This window comes from Pyrgilauda ruficollis, unplaced genomic scaffold (assembly GCF_017590135.1).
Source record: "Pyrgilauda ruficollis isolate IOZ18807 unplaced genomic scaffold, ASM1759013v1 scaffold10, whole genome shotgun sequence".
NCBI classification, from domain to species: Eukaryota; Metazoa; Chordata; class Aves; order Passeriformes; family Passeridae; genus Pyrgilauda; species Pyrgilauda ruficollis.
Window position 1 is genome coordinate 15,611,346 of NW_024508101.1, and position 16,537 is coordinate 15,627,882.

The 16,537-nt window shown below is 41.6% G+C and overlaps 1 protein-coding gene across 1 annotated transcript in view; it reads left to right on the top strand.

Annotated features, from left to right (window-relative positions):
* Positions 1 to 16,537, top strand: part of PRKCD (protein kinase C delta) — a 63,348-nt gene that overhangs the window by 40,691 nt on the left and 6,120 nt on the right. Inside the window, exons 5-13 of the mRNA XM_041465052.1 lie at positions 8,090 to 8,246; positions 8,886 to 8,917; positions 9,559 to 9,644; positions 9,941 to 10,070; positions 10,645 to 10,745; positions 13,803 to 13,899; positions 14,171 to 14,301; positions 14,948 to 15,121; positions 15,637 to 15,728. Of these exons, the coding sequence (XP_041320986.1) occupies positions 8,090 to 8,246; positions 8,886 to 8,917; positions 9,559 to 9,644; positions 9,941 to 10,070; positions 10,645 to 10,745; positions 13,803 to 13,899; positions 14,171 to 14,301; positions 14,948 to 15,121; positions 15,637 to 15,728 (1,000 nt within the window). The remainder of the gene's footprint in view (positions 1 to 8,089; positions 8,247 to 8,885; positions 8,918 to 9,558; positions 9,645 to 9,940; positions 10,071 to 10,644; positions 10,746 to 13,802; positions 13,900 to 14,170; positions 14,302 to 14,947; positions 15,122 to 15,636; positions 15,729 to 16,537) is intronic.

Genomic DNA, 16,537 nt, shown 5'->3' on the forward strand with positions numbered 1-16,537 from the left:
GGGTGGGTTTTTCCCCCACAGACATTTATAGAAGGAGCACAGTTCTGTTCTCCAGAGCAAGTTCATTGAGAAGGTGCCATGCATTTTTGTACCATCTGTGCAGAAGATACTGAAGATAGAATGTGATGGGCATAGGTTACATTTTAGAGGTGATGTTTTGTCTTTGTGATGGCAAAAACCCAGCCTGTATGCTTGTTGCTTTGGTGTCTATGGAAAGTCAACACTTTAAAGCAAAATTTTAAAAAAATACTGGGACTTTAAAGAGTCTCTGAGTGGGAGCTTTTCTCAGATTTGCATTTAAAGTGATTTCTTTTTTTTTTTTATTATATTAGAAAATATTCATCTTGGTCTTGTCATAGTTTCCTGTGCAAGGCTGTTTCATGGGGCAATGGTACTCTGATCATACATATTTAATGCAATATACAGAAATCCATTTCTCCTGGACACCCAGAAGTTTCTCAAGCAAACCTGTACAAGCCCAGTTTCTGTATTTTCAGTTGTTTATTTAACGAGGCTGAAGCATATTTCCTCCTCTCCACACAGACATGTGGAAAAGTAGAAATGGCTTAAGTGAAAACCTTCCATAATTTATTATTAGCTGTTAGTAGGAAGGTAATATACTTGTGTGCTGAAAGTATTACATTAATTTTACTCAGTAATCAAAATAGTTTAAAAACAGACACAGTGTTCTTGCAGTTCTTTTCATTGCCTTTATTAGGGATTGCAGATGGTGGTAGATGAAGCCTAAATACCAAACAGATCATTAAGTCATGTATTTATATTCTAATTGGCAAGTTAATATTTGCATCTTAGTGCACTTCTTTGACCTTCTACTTTGCAATGAGTTCCTATTAACCTTCTCCTTTATATGAAATTAGTCACCAATACATTTTTGGTAACTGAGCCACAGAGGTGGTGGAAATTGCCTTTCAAGACTTTGATACATCTACATTTTGTGAAGGAAAGTCACTCAGTCTGATATTTTAATGTGAACACTGCAAATACCAATACATTTTAACAAACTACTCCTCCTCAAGGTTGGAAACCTCCCTTATGTCAGTGTGTAATGCTGCTAAATAGGCAAACACTGATTTTTGGCTCATCATTGCACTGCTGTAAACGTTCTCTCCAGTTAAATCAGCACTTAGCAGTGTGAGAGCAGAGAGGTTTGCTGGTGCCTTGCAAGGATGTTCGTGTCAACCTCCATTCCCCACCCTGCTGAAACCCTCAGGGACAGTTCACATTCCTTCCTATGCACTTGTCACTTTGCTCTCCCTCTGACCTGCCTTTGCAGACTGAACTCTCTGGTAGCTGTGTTTCTAAAAGACTAAAAAAGGCTTGTTCTGAAACTGGTATTTCAGTTGTTCCCTGGTTTATTCAAAGTATTCCCTGGTTTATTCTATTGCTGCCGTTTGTATCTTTTGAGTTATAGGAGCTACCTTTTGTTTGAAAAGCTCCAAGCACTTCACAGAAGTGACTAATTCTTTCTTTGGCTTGTTTTGCAAACTGAAGCTGCTGTTTTTTAAACCTTTCTTCTAAGTAGCATACATTCTGCTACCTTTAGAGAAAACTGCTTTCCTCTGCTGCAGTGGTGCAGAGCAGAGAAATAAGAATGTTATTGCTCCATTAACAGGTATATTCTTAGAGCAAAAAAAAATCACAAAATAAGCTGGTATTAATGGTTCTTCCACAGTAGACTACACTGAGACTTTTCATTTGAATATTCCTTTTCCAGATTGCGGCCTGTCCAGTTAATTTAGGACTGCATATTAAAAGTCTTACCAATCTTAATGGTTTTTTTCTTCCTATTCCCTTTAAAATGGGGACTGCAGAACCCTGACTTAGAGCTGTCAAAGAACTTTTTTGTCTTTTGTCCTGTGATTTGAATATGAGTTTGTGCTGGAAATTCAAAAGCTTTTCTCCTTGTGTGTGAAACATGAGAACAGGGTGTTAACTTCAATTTTAATTTTGAAATTGTTTTCCTTCTACCCCTCCTTCTCTCGTTGTAGTATTGAAACTAGGTTATAATTCTGTAAAGCAGCTTTAGCTTTAATAGGTGGGAGTTGAAATAAGTTTAATGCTTTGCTTGGTCTTTGTTTATTCAAATGTGGTTAATGACCTCCTCGAGTAAGAAAATGCAGAACCTCAGTCTCCTGAGCGTCTTGTGCAGTGTTAGCAGCTTTGTGCTTGTGCCTTGGGTTTGAATTCTGAATTGCTGTTTTGCTGGCTACAGCTTCCTGCAGAACGGGACAGTGATTTTTTTTTCCTTAAAATGCCATTAGAAGTACCAGAAGGTGAGTAATTTGCATGCAAACTTTTGATATCTCAATTCTCTGAATTCTAGAAGAGGGACCCGAACCAGAGCTGCATATATTTTGAATATGTTGTTCTCTGTGTGTTGAGTGTTGGGGAAGCATGAGACCTCAGCATTTTTCTGAGTTATCTGTGGAAAATAATAGGGTAAATAACAGATTTGCCATTTCAGTCTGGATACTGTATGGGCCTAAAATAAGGTTTGAGGAAAATATCTCTATGGATGAGGTGTGTTGCGGAAGGATGGTCACATTTTTAATAAATAGTAGTGATGAGGGCTGAAGAGCCAGAAGTGAACCTTGTGATTGTACATGGGGATGTTGGTATGATTTAATAATTTAACTGAGAAAATGATGTTTCTAGAAATTTGGCTAATGTAGAGGTTATTCAGTGGCACCTCACATCTCCTTTAATCTGCAGCAGAAGTGAGATTGCATGAACTGAACAAAAACATCTGCAGGCTTTATCTTCTGATATTTCTCTAGGAGAATCAGATGTGATTTCATAGATAGCAGGTTGGTGTGTCTGTGGTTCCTAGGGTAGCTAACATTTTGTGTGGAGCACAGAAAATCTGATACAGTTTGTACCTTCAGTAGAAGTTTGAGATGCTTGAGATTTGTATCTTTAGATCTGTGTCTGTCTACTGAGATGCTGTATCTGTTGGTTTTGCTGTGTAATTTGAAAAAGAGAGAAGACCCATTTTCCAATTTATTCCTGGTTTTATTATCACAAATGAGATACCAGAGGTCTCTGCAGAAGCATTTAGCAAGACACTGAGCTGTAAAACAAGCGTTCTGTACACTGAGCACTGGCTGTGTTCGCGCTGCAGCTCTGGGTGGGTGGGAGCACTACAAAGGCTGGAGTGTGTTTGGTTTTGGGGATTTTAATCCTGGATTGAAAAGCAGGGCTTGTTAAAGTTGGTGTTTTGTTTTACACTTCTCTACCAGGCCACTGGTGTCAGAAATGCCTAGGAAAGGTCACACACATACACCCTGAAGCAGCTGCAGAGCAGCAGCTGGTGCTGGCTCAGGGCCATGGCAGGACTTCATCCTGGATTTGTTCAAGGCCAGGCTGGATGGGGCTCTGAGCAACCTGGTCTAGGGCAAGGTATCCCTGCCTGGGGCAGACATTGCAAATAAATGCTCCAACCCAAACCTGTGATCCTCTAAAGAGGGGTAGCACAAAGACCAGAGTGATTTAACATAGCAAGTTCATGTCACAGAACTGTAGGCTTTGGGAAACTTCTACTTCTGTAAATGGTTTCTTGGGATTTTTAGTATTTTAATCATTTTTAACTGATGATCTTTAAAGCAATCTTCTCCAGGACCAGGTTAAAGAGCAGTTTGCCTCTGAGACAATCGATGCTGGGAAAGTCTCCTTTGTCAGGAACAGCTTTCCCTTTTAATGATTGCTCTGGAAGATTAATATTTTTCTTGACCTGAAGGTGCATTTAACTTTCAAACAAAGCCAAGTGCAAGGCTGCAGAACAGCAGAAGGAGACAGACACTGAACAGAAATGTTAGTGGGGTTTGTAATTAATTATAAAGTTTCAGACAAATCTCAGCCTGAGCAACCAGCTCAGAAAATTCCTTTCCTGTCCCTGTTTGAAGTCCTGGTTCCCAGACTCTGACAGTTGCACTGTTCTCTTTCCTCTTCACAAACAGAACCATGAAATAAGCAGGTTAAAATTAAAAATGAACTCTGAAGAGGCTAAATATTTTTTCAATTCTTTCTTTTAAGAAAAAATTAGTAGGGTTTTCCTGAGATTGTTTTCCTTTGTCGTTGGACTTAGAAAGTTCAGTTGAGACAATGTGACACCTCACCTTGCGGTTTATTACAGCTCAGCAGAGCCCCAGCAATATCATTGTGGTAAATGTTTTCCAGGCAGTGGGTTGGGTGTTGTGTTAGTGGCTGTGGGGACTGGGAAATATTCAGCAGGACAGGCTGTGGAGCTGAACAGAGAATGCAGGGGGGGTTCACAGCAGTCTGGGAGCTGCACTGCAATGTTAGTGGGGTTTGTAATTAATTATAAAGTTTCAGACAAATCTCAGCCTGAGCAACCAGCTCAGAAAATTCCTTTCCTGTCCCTGTTTGAAGTCCTGGTTCCCAGACTCTGACAGTTGCACTGTTCTCTTTCCTCTTCACAAACAGAACCATGAAATAAGCAGGTTAAAATTAAAAATGAACTCTGAAGAGGCTAAATATTTTTTCAATTCTTTCTTTTAAGAAAAATTAGTAGGGTTTTCCTGAGGTTGTTTTTCTTTGTCGTTGAAATTTTGAGGTTCAGTTGAGACAATGTGACACCTCACCTTGCGGTTTATTACAGCTCAGCAGAGCCCCAGCAATATCATTGTGGTAAATGTTTTCCAGGCAGTGGGTTGGGTGTTGTGTTAGTGGCTGTGGGGACTGGGAAATATTCAGCAGGACAGGCTGTGGAGCTGAACAGAGAATGCAGGGGGGGTTCACAGCAGTCTGGGAGCTGCACTGCCAATTCCCAGCCCTGCTTTGTGGTTTCTTCATGAATGTTCACATAGAGGAGTTCTGGGTGTTTGTGTCAGATCAGCTGCAAGTTTTGAAAAGGACCTTGAAGTATAAAACATGTCAGTGATAAATATTAACCACAGCTCTGAACAGAGGAAATAGATTATGTTTAATGGTGTGTGTTGGGTCCAAAATGATTAATGTCAACTCCAGGCTGCAGAGGTCACCTGGACCCTGGCTGCTGATTCAGCTGTTCTGTACCTGCTCTTTCTGACCGTGTGCTGGTTCATGACAAGCATTTCATTTATGGAAATCCTGGCTTGCTTGGAGGGGGAAGCAAAGTTTTCCCCTTTGTGTTTCTCCATCCCCCTCGTCTCCACCCTGCATCCATACAGTTGTTGTGAAAGTTACTTCCCTGCAATTGTTGATTGTCTCTACATCTCTGAAATTAAGCCTTTATTCTCCAGTTTACCCTATGGATGGCTGAGCCCCTTAAAACTTTTCTGGAGCAATGCACTTTAAAGGCAATTTACACATTAAAGATAACTTGTTAAACATGCCCATAGTAAATTGAAATTACACCATAATTTCAGAGCCACCTCAACTCAGATGAACCTGATTCACTCACAGTTGCCCTCCAAACCTCTCAGCTGCTTCTGAACCAGACAAAAGTGTTTTCAGCTATTCTTTATTATATTGGTTGGTTTTGGCAAAGGCATATAACAAGGCAGCTGGTTGGAAAGTCTCTGTGTCCTCACATGCAGATTTTGAGGTTTTGCTGTGCTCAAGGATTCTTCCCCATTAAAGTATACTTAGGGAAAATGTGCAAAATAAAAGAAAAGAAGGAAAAATCCCCAAAGTGATTAGTTTATACAATTACTCTGTCAAAGAAATAAGTGTCAGTCTCACATATTTCTCTTAAGTTTGATGTCAGGGCTTCAGACAGGGAGGAAACACTGGTGTTTTCTGTAAAAACAAGTCTTGTCAGAGACTTCTGCATGCAGTATCAGCAATACCAAATTGCTCCAAGTATTTCAGCATGAGGTGTTTGTTCCTCACTAAACACTTGGTTTGCTTGTTATGGACTTCAGAAAAGCTTTTGTCTGGTAATTTGCTGCATCACAGGTGATCTCAGAATACTGCCATGAAGCAAAAGGTCTTTCTCTGCTCTGTTGCTGTTACTGATGAAATCTTCCCTTACCAAGACATCCTTTACTGCAGCAAACAGTGCGAGGTATTGCTGCCTCTCAAGCACCTTGCTTCCCTTGCAGCACACCAGTGTGGTTTCCCTGGAGCATTTGGGCAGCAGTGGGTGAGGTCTGTGTGTTTGCTCAGCAGGACTAAACAGAGATAGCACAGTTTGCAGACTGCCACGAGCTGAAGTGCAGCAGCTGAAGAGTTTGTGTAGGGTGAATTCAGCAGTCTGTTTGAACAAGGAAAAGGAATCCTGTTCCTGGAGGGGAGGGGTGACTCGGGGACTGTCACAGTGCTCACTGGAAGGTCCTTTCAGGGCCTGTCAGGATGGGTTTTTCTCCGAACCAGGTGGCCAGTTTCTCAGAAAAGTACATTAATACCGAGTGGCAAAACCTGGAGACCTTTTCTGAACTTTCTTTTCACTAATATGCTTAATCTTTCCTCAATATCTGAGCTGATTATGCCATTTCTTTTCTAAGACAGCACATGCTGCTGCAGTGTGGCTGCTGCTGGCTGTGACAGATGAATTAGTTTAGGACACTCAGAGAGGTGTCACATGACAAATTGTATTCCAGGTTCCGCAGTCTGTTGGAATAGCAGTGGTGGCAGCCAGCTAAAATAAATGACAAGAACCAAGTGCATCTAGCAGCCAGAAGCCCAGAGCTCCTGGGTAACTTTGTAGTGAGCTCAGGCACTGCAGTGAGTGTGACTTGGCAAAGGACACAAGTCTGCTTCTGTCAGTGCTAAAAGCAAGGCTCCCCCAATAGTGATAAAAGACAGCAATGCAAAGGAGCAAATTTTAAGAAGCTGTTATATTGATGATGGGAAAAATGCTCTTCTGGCTTTTTCCTTACTCCATTGCTGTGGAAATTCCCAGCCTGTAAACAGCAAGGGCTGAGGGCTGTTGCCCTCAGCTTTACAGCACTTTGGACATGTGAACTATGTCCACATTTCTTCCAGGCTGGGACCCACAAGCTGCTGGCCAGAGCTGATGGAGTTAGCAGTTGATCAGCTCCTCGTTGCCAGCTCAAGCCTTTATCTTTTCCTGGTGGATGGGATTGTCCCTCAATAGACAAGAAATGTTTTCTCAGGTTAAATCCCCAATTACCCAGTCTCTTGATATACCTGCATTGGGTTATCTCTGCTACAAAACCCTATGCCTTCAGAAATGCCTAATTAAGACTAAATAGTCTGAGTTTGTGTCTCAGTCTTACAGCCACAAATTCGCATTTTTGTAAAAGAAACTCAGAAGCTTCCTTGGAAATGAGTGAAAATAACCATAACCTCTAATGAGGACCTGTATGAGCCAGCTGGACTTGGAGCCTGAGAATTTGTTTTATTTCTTGGCTTAATGCTGCATGCTGCATCTGATTTCTATGTGATCCAGTATTAGATGCTACAGTAGATGGAGCAGGTAGTATTATTATAATACTGAATAATTTGACTCCATGGGGGCTAGAAGGGGAAAGGAATGAGACTGGGACTTGTGGAAAGATAAAACATGAATGTTATGAAACAGCAAAAGGGAAATGTCTAACTGAAAATCTCATTTGTCCTCACTGCTTAATGATCCTGGAGACTGGAAGAAAGTAATCTGGCAGTAGGATGGTCCTGTGGTCATGCAGAAGGTCCTGCAGCAGCTCATGTGAATTTCTGCTGTAGTCCTGCTTCAGGGGGGCATGTGGAGCAGCAGCATGGAAAGGCTTCTGCTCACCTTCCTGCTTCTAATAAAATACTTACTCATATTAAACATAAATCACAGAGCAGAAATCATAGATTTGTTTTTCAAGGAGCAACAGTGGTTGTCACTTCTCTATCAAAACTGTGCTCTATCCCTGCTCTTTGCTCTCAGTTCATCAGCTGAAGGCTTTTTCTGTGTGGGCAGAAGTGGGAAGTGCTTGCACAGAACACAGGGACACCTTGGGAAGCAGAGTGTGCACCTGTACCACCCTGATGGACTGGAAGTCTGCAGAATGCAGGTGTAAAATGAACAGAAACACGAGTCAGAAACAGGAAAACAAACTGAACATTTGGGAGAAGCAAATATTGACCTCTGTAATACCTGAGAGTATTAAAAGTGTCTCTTCTTGTGTCCCCTCAGACTGCAGACAGTCGATGAGGGAAGAGGAGGGGACAGTTACTATCAACAGGAGAGGAGCTATCAAGCAAGCCAAAATCCACTACATCAAAAGTCACGAATTCATCGCCACCTTCTTTGGACAGCCTACATTTTGCTCTGTCTGCAGAGACTTTGTATGGTAAGAAAGAAAATCTAAGCTTCCCCCAGCTCCAAGGGCCAAATTACTGCAAATTTTGCTTCAGATATACTCAGACAAAATGTGGCAAATAAATTTGTTGGGAAATTGAAGTTATATATTCAATAAGGGCATTTTTATACCTAAGAACTACAGTTGTCTTTCACACTGAGAAACAGAGCTTGAAAATTTCTGCCACTGAAATATTAGGCAGAAACTCCATCAGCATCAAGTGATTGTGGCCATGATCATCAGCAGCTCTGCCACAGGAGAGCAAGAGGGGTGGGTTTGAGAAAACAATGGCCAGACTTTGAGATGTGAAGTGACTGATGGCAGCCTAGAGACCCACAGAGAAGTTGGATCCCTTTCATAGTAACGCTGGTTTTGTCCTAAGTTAGGTTGGGAGGATTTTCCATGTATTTGAAACCTTGTTTTCTTCTGGGTTTTCTTCCTAATTTGCTGGTCTGTCAGGTACAGGACCTTATATTGTAAACACTGCTGTCCTAAGACAGAAGATTCTGATTACCAGAATTTAGACCAATTTATTAATTTGTTGTTTGACATGGTGAAAATAAAATAAAAACCAGCCATCTTTTATTCCAGAAAATGTATTGATTTCCTTTTTTATAATTTGTTTTTCAGGGGACTCAACAAGCAGGGATACAAATGTAGGCGTAAGTTGATTTTTTTTTTTAATTTCTTCTTATGCTGCTGAATCTGGAGATCTTGAAAAAAAATGTGCAAATATGCATGGCACAATGCATCATCACTATGGGTAGTGGTAGAAGTTAAATATCAATTTTGCACAATGACCAAAGGAACCTATGATTCCTATCTGGGATTTCAGTATCAAGATTTAGACTTAGCTGTTCTTCTCAGAGGTGTGTAATGTTATTGAACAGTTGCACTCATTTATGACAGCAGTTTTTGGTGAAACCTTTTCTAAAGTGAATTACAATTACTGAGGGGTTTTTACAGCTGAATTGAAAATCACCTTTGACTTGGCAAGATCTGTGCATTACTCCAAGCAGGGAGGAGCTATCAAAGGGGAAAACTCAAAAGCATAATATTGTCCTTCTGTTATCAAATGCTGGGGGCATTGCTGATTTAGTTTAGAAATAAAGTTTATGGTAAAAGAAAAGGGGTGGAGGAACCATCTTAAAAAAATATTATAATCTTGATAGAAAATAAACTTTTGGTGTATATAGTGTGATGCAGGAGTGTGATTTTCACATTCTGCCATTAAGTGCAAACACCTCATCCCATGTATTTATCATCTGAATTAATGCTTTTTTTCCTTGTGCATGTCCTGAAGAATGCAATGCTGCTATTCATAAGAAATGCATTGATAAAATCATTGGGAGGTGTACTGGCACTGCAGCCAACAGCAGGGACACAATGGTAAGAGCTGAAACAATATATTTCGAGTGTAATTATGTAATTAAACATTGCTGAACTAACAAAACTTTGTACAGAAGCCGTCAACTCCATTTGGGAGATGCCTGGCTGTACAACCCAAGGCTCTGTCTTTGCTTAGAGCTGTGTAAAGTTCTGGAACAGGCAGCGGGCAAAGCTTCCAAGTGAGCAAAGCATCCTCAAGCCCTGTGAGGGAGGGAGGGTGGGTGCTGCGTGTGGCAGAGCCGTGTCCCGCCGGGAGGGAGCCCAGGCTGAGGTGCAATGGCTGTGGCTGTGCTCAGTTCCAGAAGGAGCGCTTCAACATCGACATGCCCCACCGCTTCCGAGTCTACAACTACATGAGCCCCACCTTCTGTGACCACTGCGGCAGCCTGCTCTGGGGGCTCGTCAGGCAGGGGCTCAAGTGCGAAGGTGAGCAGGAGGAGGGAGCTGGCAGCTCTCTGTGCTTTCCCAGTGCTCCCCCAGGGTGGTGCACTCTGTGCCTTTCCGTGTGTCCTGTAGGGTGGGATTCGTCTCGTCCATATGGGGTAAAAAAGCTTTTGTACAAAAGAGAGACGGAGGCACTGGGCTCATGGGACAGCTCAGCCAAGGTGAGCTGCTGGAGGAGGCAGGAAACACTGCAGAGGTGTAATCATTATCAAAATTACTGCTTTGGGAATAGCTGAAATTTGGAGACTGACTCAAATTGCATTCAAAGCGTTTACTGTAATATTGCTTTTACAATTCTCCCACAAAAAGGCAGTATGATCCTTATTGTAACAGATTTTGAGAATAAAATAATGATGATTGGAGGTTTTTCTCTTGTGAAATTTCTTTTTAGCCTTCATTGTGTTAAAGGATAAAAACTGTAATTTTGGTGGCAATGGCAGGTCCATGTCCAGTCTAGTCTTAAAAAAAACGTTTCTGAACTGCACAGAACAGCCCTGTTTGTTGTAATGTCAGTATTTTCCTGATGCTTGTATAACAATCCTTACATTTCTTTTAGAATGTGGGATGAATGTGCATCATAAATGCCAGAAGAAGGTGGCAAACTTATGTGGAATAAACCAGAAGTTGCTAGCTGAAGCTTTAAATCAAGTTAGCCAGGTAGGCTTTATTGCCATTTCTCAGGTAATTACTTGTTTTCAGAGCATTTGGGGGTTTTCACATCATCTTTTCTGCATCACTTGTATGGGAAAGTGTATTTGGAAAATAGGAAATGGAAAAAAATGTGCAAATATGCATGGCACAATGCATCATCACTATGGGTAGTGGTAGAAGTTAAATATCAATTTTGCACAATGACCAAAGGAACCTATGATTCCTATCTGGGATTTCAGTATCAAGATTTAGACTTAGCTGTTCTTCTCAGAGGTGTGTAATTTATTGAACAGTTGCACTCATTTATGACAGCAGTTTTTGGTGAAACCTTTTATAAAGTGAATTACAACTACTGAGGGGTTTTACAGCTGAATTGAAAATCACCTTTGACTTGGCAAGATCTGTGCATTACTCCAAGCAGGGAGGAGCTATCAAAGGGGAAAACTCAAAAGCATAATATTGTCCTTCTGTTATCAAATGCTGGGGGCATTGCTGATTTAGTTTAGAAATAAAGTTTATGGTAAAAGAAAAGGGGTGGAGGAACCATCTTAAAAAAATATTATAATCTTGATAGAAAATATAGTGTTTTGGTGTATATAGTGTGATGCAGGAGTGTGATTTTCACATTCTGCCATTAAGTGCAAACACCTCATCCCATGTATTTATCATCTGAATTAATGCTTTTTTTCCTTGTGCATGTCTTGAAGAATGCAATGCTGCTATTCATAAGAAATGCATTGATAAAATCATTGGGAGGTGTACTGGCACTGCAGCCAACAGCAGGGACACAATGGTAAGAGCTGAAACAATATATTTCGAGTGTAATTATGTAATTAAACATTGCTGAACTAACAAAACCTTGTACAGAAGCCGACAACTCCATTTGGGAGATGCCTGGCTGTACAACCCAAGGCTCTGTCTTTGCTTAGAGCTGTGTAAAGTTCTGGAACAGGCAGCGGGCAAAGCTTCCAAGTGAGCAAAGCATCCTCAAGCCCTGTGAGGGAGGGAGGGTGGGTGCTGCGTGTGGCAGAGCCGTGTCCCGCCGGGAGGGAGCCCAGGCTGAGGTGCAATGGCTGTGGCTGTGCTCAGTTCCAGAAGGAGCGCTTCAACATCGACATGCCCCACCGCTTCCGAGTCTACAACTACATGAGCCCCACCTTCTGTGACCACTGCGGCAGCCTGCTCTGGGGGCTCGTCAGGCAGGGGCTCAAGTGCGAAGGTGAGCAGGAGGAGGGAGCTGGCAGCTCTCTGTGCTTTCCCAGTGCTCCCCCAGGGTGGTGCACTCTGTGCCTTTCCGTGTGTCCTGTAGGGTGGGATTCGTCTCGTCCATATGGGGTAAAAAAGCTTTTGTACAAAAGAGAGACGGAGGCACTGGGCTCATGGGACAGCTCAGCCAAGGTGAGCTGCTGGAGGAGGCAGGAAACACTGCAGAGGTGTAATCATTATCAAAATTACTGCTTTGGGAATAGCTGAAATTTGGAGACTGACTCAAATTGCATTCAAAGCGTTTACTGTAATATTGCTTTTACAATTCTCCCACAAAAAGGCAGTATGATCCTTATTGTAACAGATTTTGAGAATAAAATAATGATGATTGGAGGTTTTTCTCTTGTGAAATTTCTTTTTAGCCTTCATTGTGTTAAAGGATAAAAACTGTAATTTTGGTGGCAATGGCAGGTCCATGTCCAGTCTAGTCTTAAAAAAAACGTTTCTGAACTGCACAGAACAGCCCTGTTTGTTGTAATGTCAGTATTTTCCTGATGCTTGTATAACAATCCTTACATTTCTTTTAGAATGTGGGATGAATGTGCATCATAAATGCCAGAAGAAGGTGGCAAACTTATGTGGAATAAACCAGAAGTTGCTAGCTGAAGCTTTAAATCAAGTTAGCCAGGTAGGCTTTATTGCCATTTCTCAGGTAATTACTTGTTTTCAGAGCATTTGGGGGTTTTCACATCATCTTTTCTGCATCACTTGTATGGGAAAGTGTATTTGGAAAATAGGAAATGGGAACAGCTTTGTCTTTTTTAATTTGACACTTATAGAGACTAACAAAGATATCAATAACCTGAAACTGAAATAGGGAAGAGGGTATGCCACTTAAACAATTTTTTAAAAGGTGTGTGACTTCCTGAAATCCAATTTTGTTCTTCTGTGGTGCCAAGATTATTCTGTTCCTTTCTGTTTAACGGGTTAATCAGTGGCATTGTAATGCTGAAAATCTGTTTTTACATGCTTCAACTTTAAAATTCCACTTGAATGATAAAATTAAATGAATAAGGAGAAATATACCAGCTAGTCTCATTTTTTATTCATCTGATATAAATATATATACACACACACACAGAGAAAACCCCTCTGGAATTAATGCTGGCCCCATGGCTTGCATTGTTCATCTCCTGCTGCAGCATGATTCTTTTGTGGTCAGCTTCTGCAAATAAAGGTTCAGACACAAGCTCTGAAATAAAACAGGAAAATATATCACAAAAGCCAGCAGTGCTTCCTCTGAGATGTGTATTCCTAAGCTTTCACAGGATGTTTACTTTGAAAACAGTGAGAGCTGTTGTGGCAGCTCTTTCATGACACAGGAGCTCAGTATTTTCATTGCTGAAATTTGATCTCAGGGATCTCCCACATGTAAACGTGGTTTCCCTGTGCTAAGGACACATCCAGCTATGGCTTCAGCATGTCAGTAAAACAGTGATTCCCATCTCCTCTTTCACATGAGCAGACATCCAAGGGGACATTTTCCCACAGTTCAAATCCATTCCGCTGTGGTTCCAACCATTATACCTTTAATTGCAATGAACAATGGAACATAGACTGTTCAGGAATTTCAGTGACTTATTTTCTTGCAGTGAAGGAAATAATGCAAATGGCTGGTGTGAAGCTGTAAAGAAGATGACTAAATGGTCTGTGAACCAAATTCTTGAGACAAGATACATATTGGGAGTTAATAATTAAAATTAATGTTTATGCTGTCATCATGTTACATTTAAAGCTATTACTCTATTTCTAAAGTAACATTGACAATATAATTTCAAATGTTCCCCTTCTCCCCAGAAATCTACACGAAGGTCTGATTCTGGATCTGTAGAAAGTGTTGGTATTTATCAAGATTTTGATAAGAAACATAAAGCTCCAGGAGGAGACACAACAGGTGAGGAAACAGACAATGTTTCAATACAACCACTTAGCTACCAGACAATTTAAGAGGTTATTCATTCTTGCCTTGTGTAAGACAATTTTTTTAATAAGTGCTGTTAAAAAAAGCAGCATGTCTTTGTTTTTACCATCTCCTGGTCATGTGAAAAGCTTACCCAGGACTTGTCCCTTATGTTTAGGTCCACCAGTACCTCATTCCTGCCCAGGGCTCTGAGTCCTGCAGGGTTCCTGCATCCCCTGAACTTTCCCCTCCCTGTTTTGCTCAGCAGATAACAGCGAGTACGACAAGCTCTGGGAGGTAAACACAACCAAGCCAGCGCCAAGAACTGCAAGGAGAAAATTCAACATAGACAGCTTTGTCTTCCACAAAGTGCTGGGGAAAGGAAGCTTTGGGAAGGTATGTGACAAACTGAGAGTTCAGGTGTCTGCAATGTGATGGGCTGTTTCTTTCACCAGAAAGGTCTCACAGCTTCTTGGGTCAGTAATCTTCTAACAGAATTGTATGTAGACATCTTTGTCAAAGACACTGGAAATTCATCAGCTGGATCTTGTGTGAACCCCAAAGTGATTCCAGTACACAGCAGTTTGTCAGTTTTTAGCACAGAGGCAGAGGAATTGCCCTTTAATGCACATATCCAGTGCAAATGGACATTTTAGTTCTGTTCCCTCCACACAGCAGCCTCCCAGTGCCCCAGTGGAGTAGCAGGGGATGTTTAAGAGAGCAGTGTGACCTCCAAACTGTGTCCACTGCTGTCTCTGAAACTGCAGCTCAGTGACAGACCAGGCTTTATTTACATGGCTGCTGTTCATGCACTCACAAGGCATTGACAGAAAAACTGCCTGTGGTGCCTGGTCCTTGAGCCCCATCTCCTCCTCTGTGTCCAGCAGCTTCACCTTCCCAAACCTCCCTCATCTTTCCCACTTAAATGTGTTTTTTAATTGCCAGTGCACCTGCTATAAATACCTTTGGCTTTCCCTGACTGATACATTCAGCATCAGTTCTTTCCTAAACGTGCTGTACTCTCATCTTTCATTTTTTGTAGGTTCTGCTTGCAGAGCTGAAAGGGAAGAATGAATTCTTTGCCATCAAAGCTCTGAAAAAGGACGTGGTGCTAATTGATGATGATGTGGAATGTACCATGGTGGAAAAGAGGGTCCTTGCTCTTGCCTGGGAAAATCCATTTCTCACACATCTTTACTGCACGTTTCAGACAAAGGTAAGAAAAATTTAAATGGTGACAGCAACACAACAGATTGAGCCTTTAATGGATGCTGATACCAGCGGTCAAATCAAAGTAATTTAGTGATGCAAGAATGAAATGTCCTTTTCCTGTGCTCTGTGCAATTCACAGAGTATGACAACACATACCTTGATAAGAAGAGAGTAAGATCAGAAGAACATCTATGCAGTCTGGAATAAGAAGGAGTTTAATTAAGTCCTTAATCTGAGTTTTGTCCTTGGTGAGGGGAAAAGGATGACTGTCACAGATTGAAATCAGAAAGTCCATTTCAGAGTGTGTTAAGTCTAGAAACCCACAGAATACAGGATCAGATATTTATATTTACAAGGCCAGGCCACTCAACTCTGTAGGAGCCTCACAGGGGTACATGAAACCAAAAATCCTTCAGGAGAAGAGGGAGGTGGCAGCTTGGTCCCCTGGAGGCACAGTGCTCCTTCATTTATGGTTGGATGGCATCAGTAACTGTTCCATTCCCTGGTTACCTGCTAAAGGATCACTTGTTCTTCGTGATGGAGTTCCTGAATGGGGGAGACCTGATGTTCCACATCCAAGACAAGGGGCGTTTCGACCTCTACAGAGCAACGTGAGTCCTCAGCCCTTCATTGCCCACCTCTGTGCATGGTTTCATCTCTTCATGGCTTCTGGTTCTGTGCCCCTCCTTACCTGCAGTCAAGTTGCAGTGGCTGAGGGTTGAAAACATGTTTCTAGGCACTGGCTGAATACAATGAAGTTCATTTAATGATGTGTGGAGTTGGGCTTCCTTAATTTACGTATCTGTGATGTTGTACTTTATGGGGTGCTTGTTCCTAGAGGTGCAAAATAAATTGCAACGTGAGCCAGCACTGAAAAGCAAAAGGCACAGCTTCAGTGCACTTTAGGACAGTATTCTGATGGAAAAAAATTGGAAAACAGCATGGGGAGGAAAAGATTCAGCACTTCTTTACTGCTGTTGCTAAATTGACATGATAGTGCCAAAAACCATTACACTACTCCATGAAATGCTAATTAAATGGGTAAGCACTTTGTTTAGTAAGTGCACTTGTGTCAGTTATCTGTGACTTTTCAGCTGCAGTGATCTTTAAAGGGCGCAAAAATATTCTATTATTGTTACTTTAGCTATCATTCTTAGTTTGAGGTCAGTTTCTACTTCTCTCATCCAAACCCATGGGTGTTGTAATGGCATCATTGAAGGGGTGGCATGTAAACCTTAAAAACTAACAGTGCAGACTACTGGACCTGTCTGTAAGCCCCAGAAAAATTACTTCTGTTACTGGCACTGCACTGAGGATTGCTGACTGGATGGGATCACAAGAAGTCTGGCATCAACAGCAGCCAGTTGTATAGGTCAGCTCCCTCCCCACTCTTCCCAGCAAAAGTGTGGATAAAGCCCCT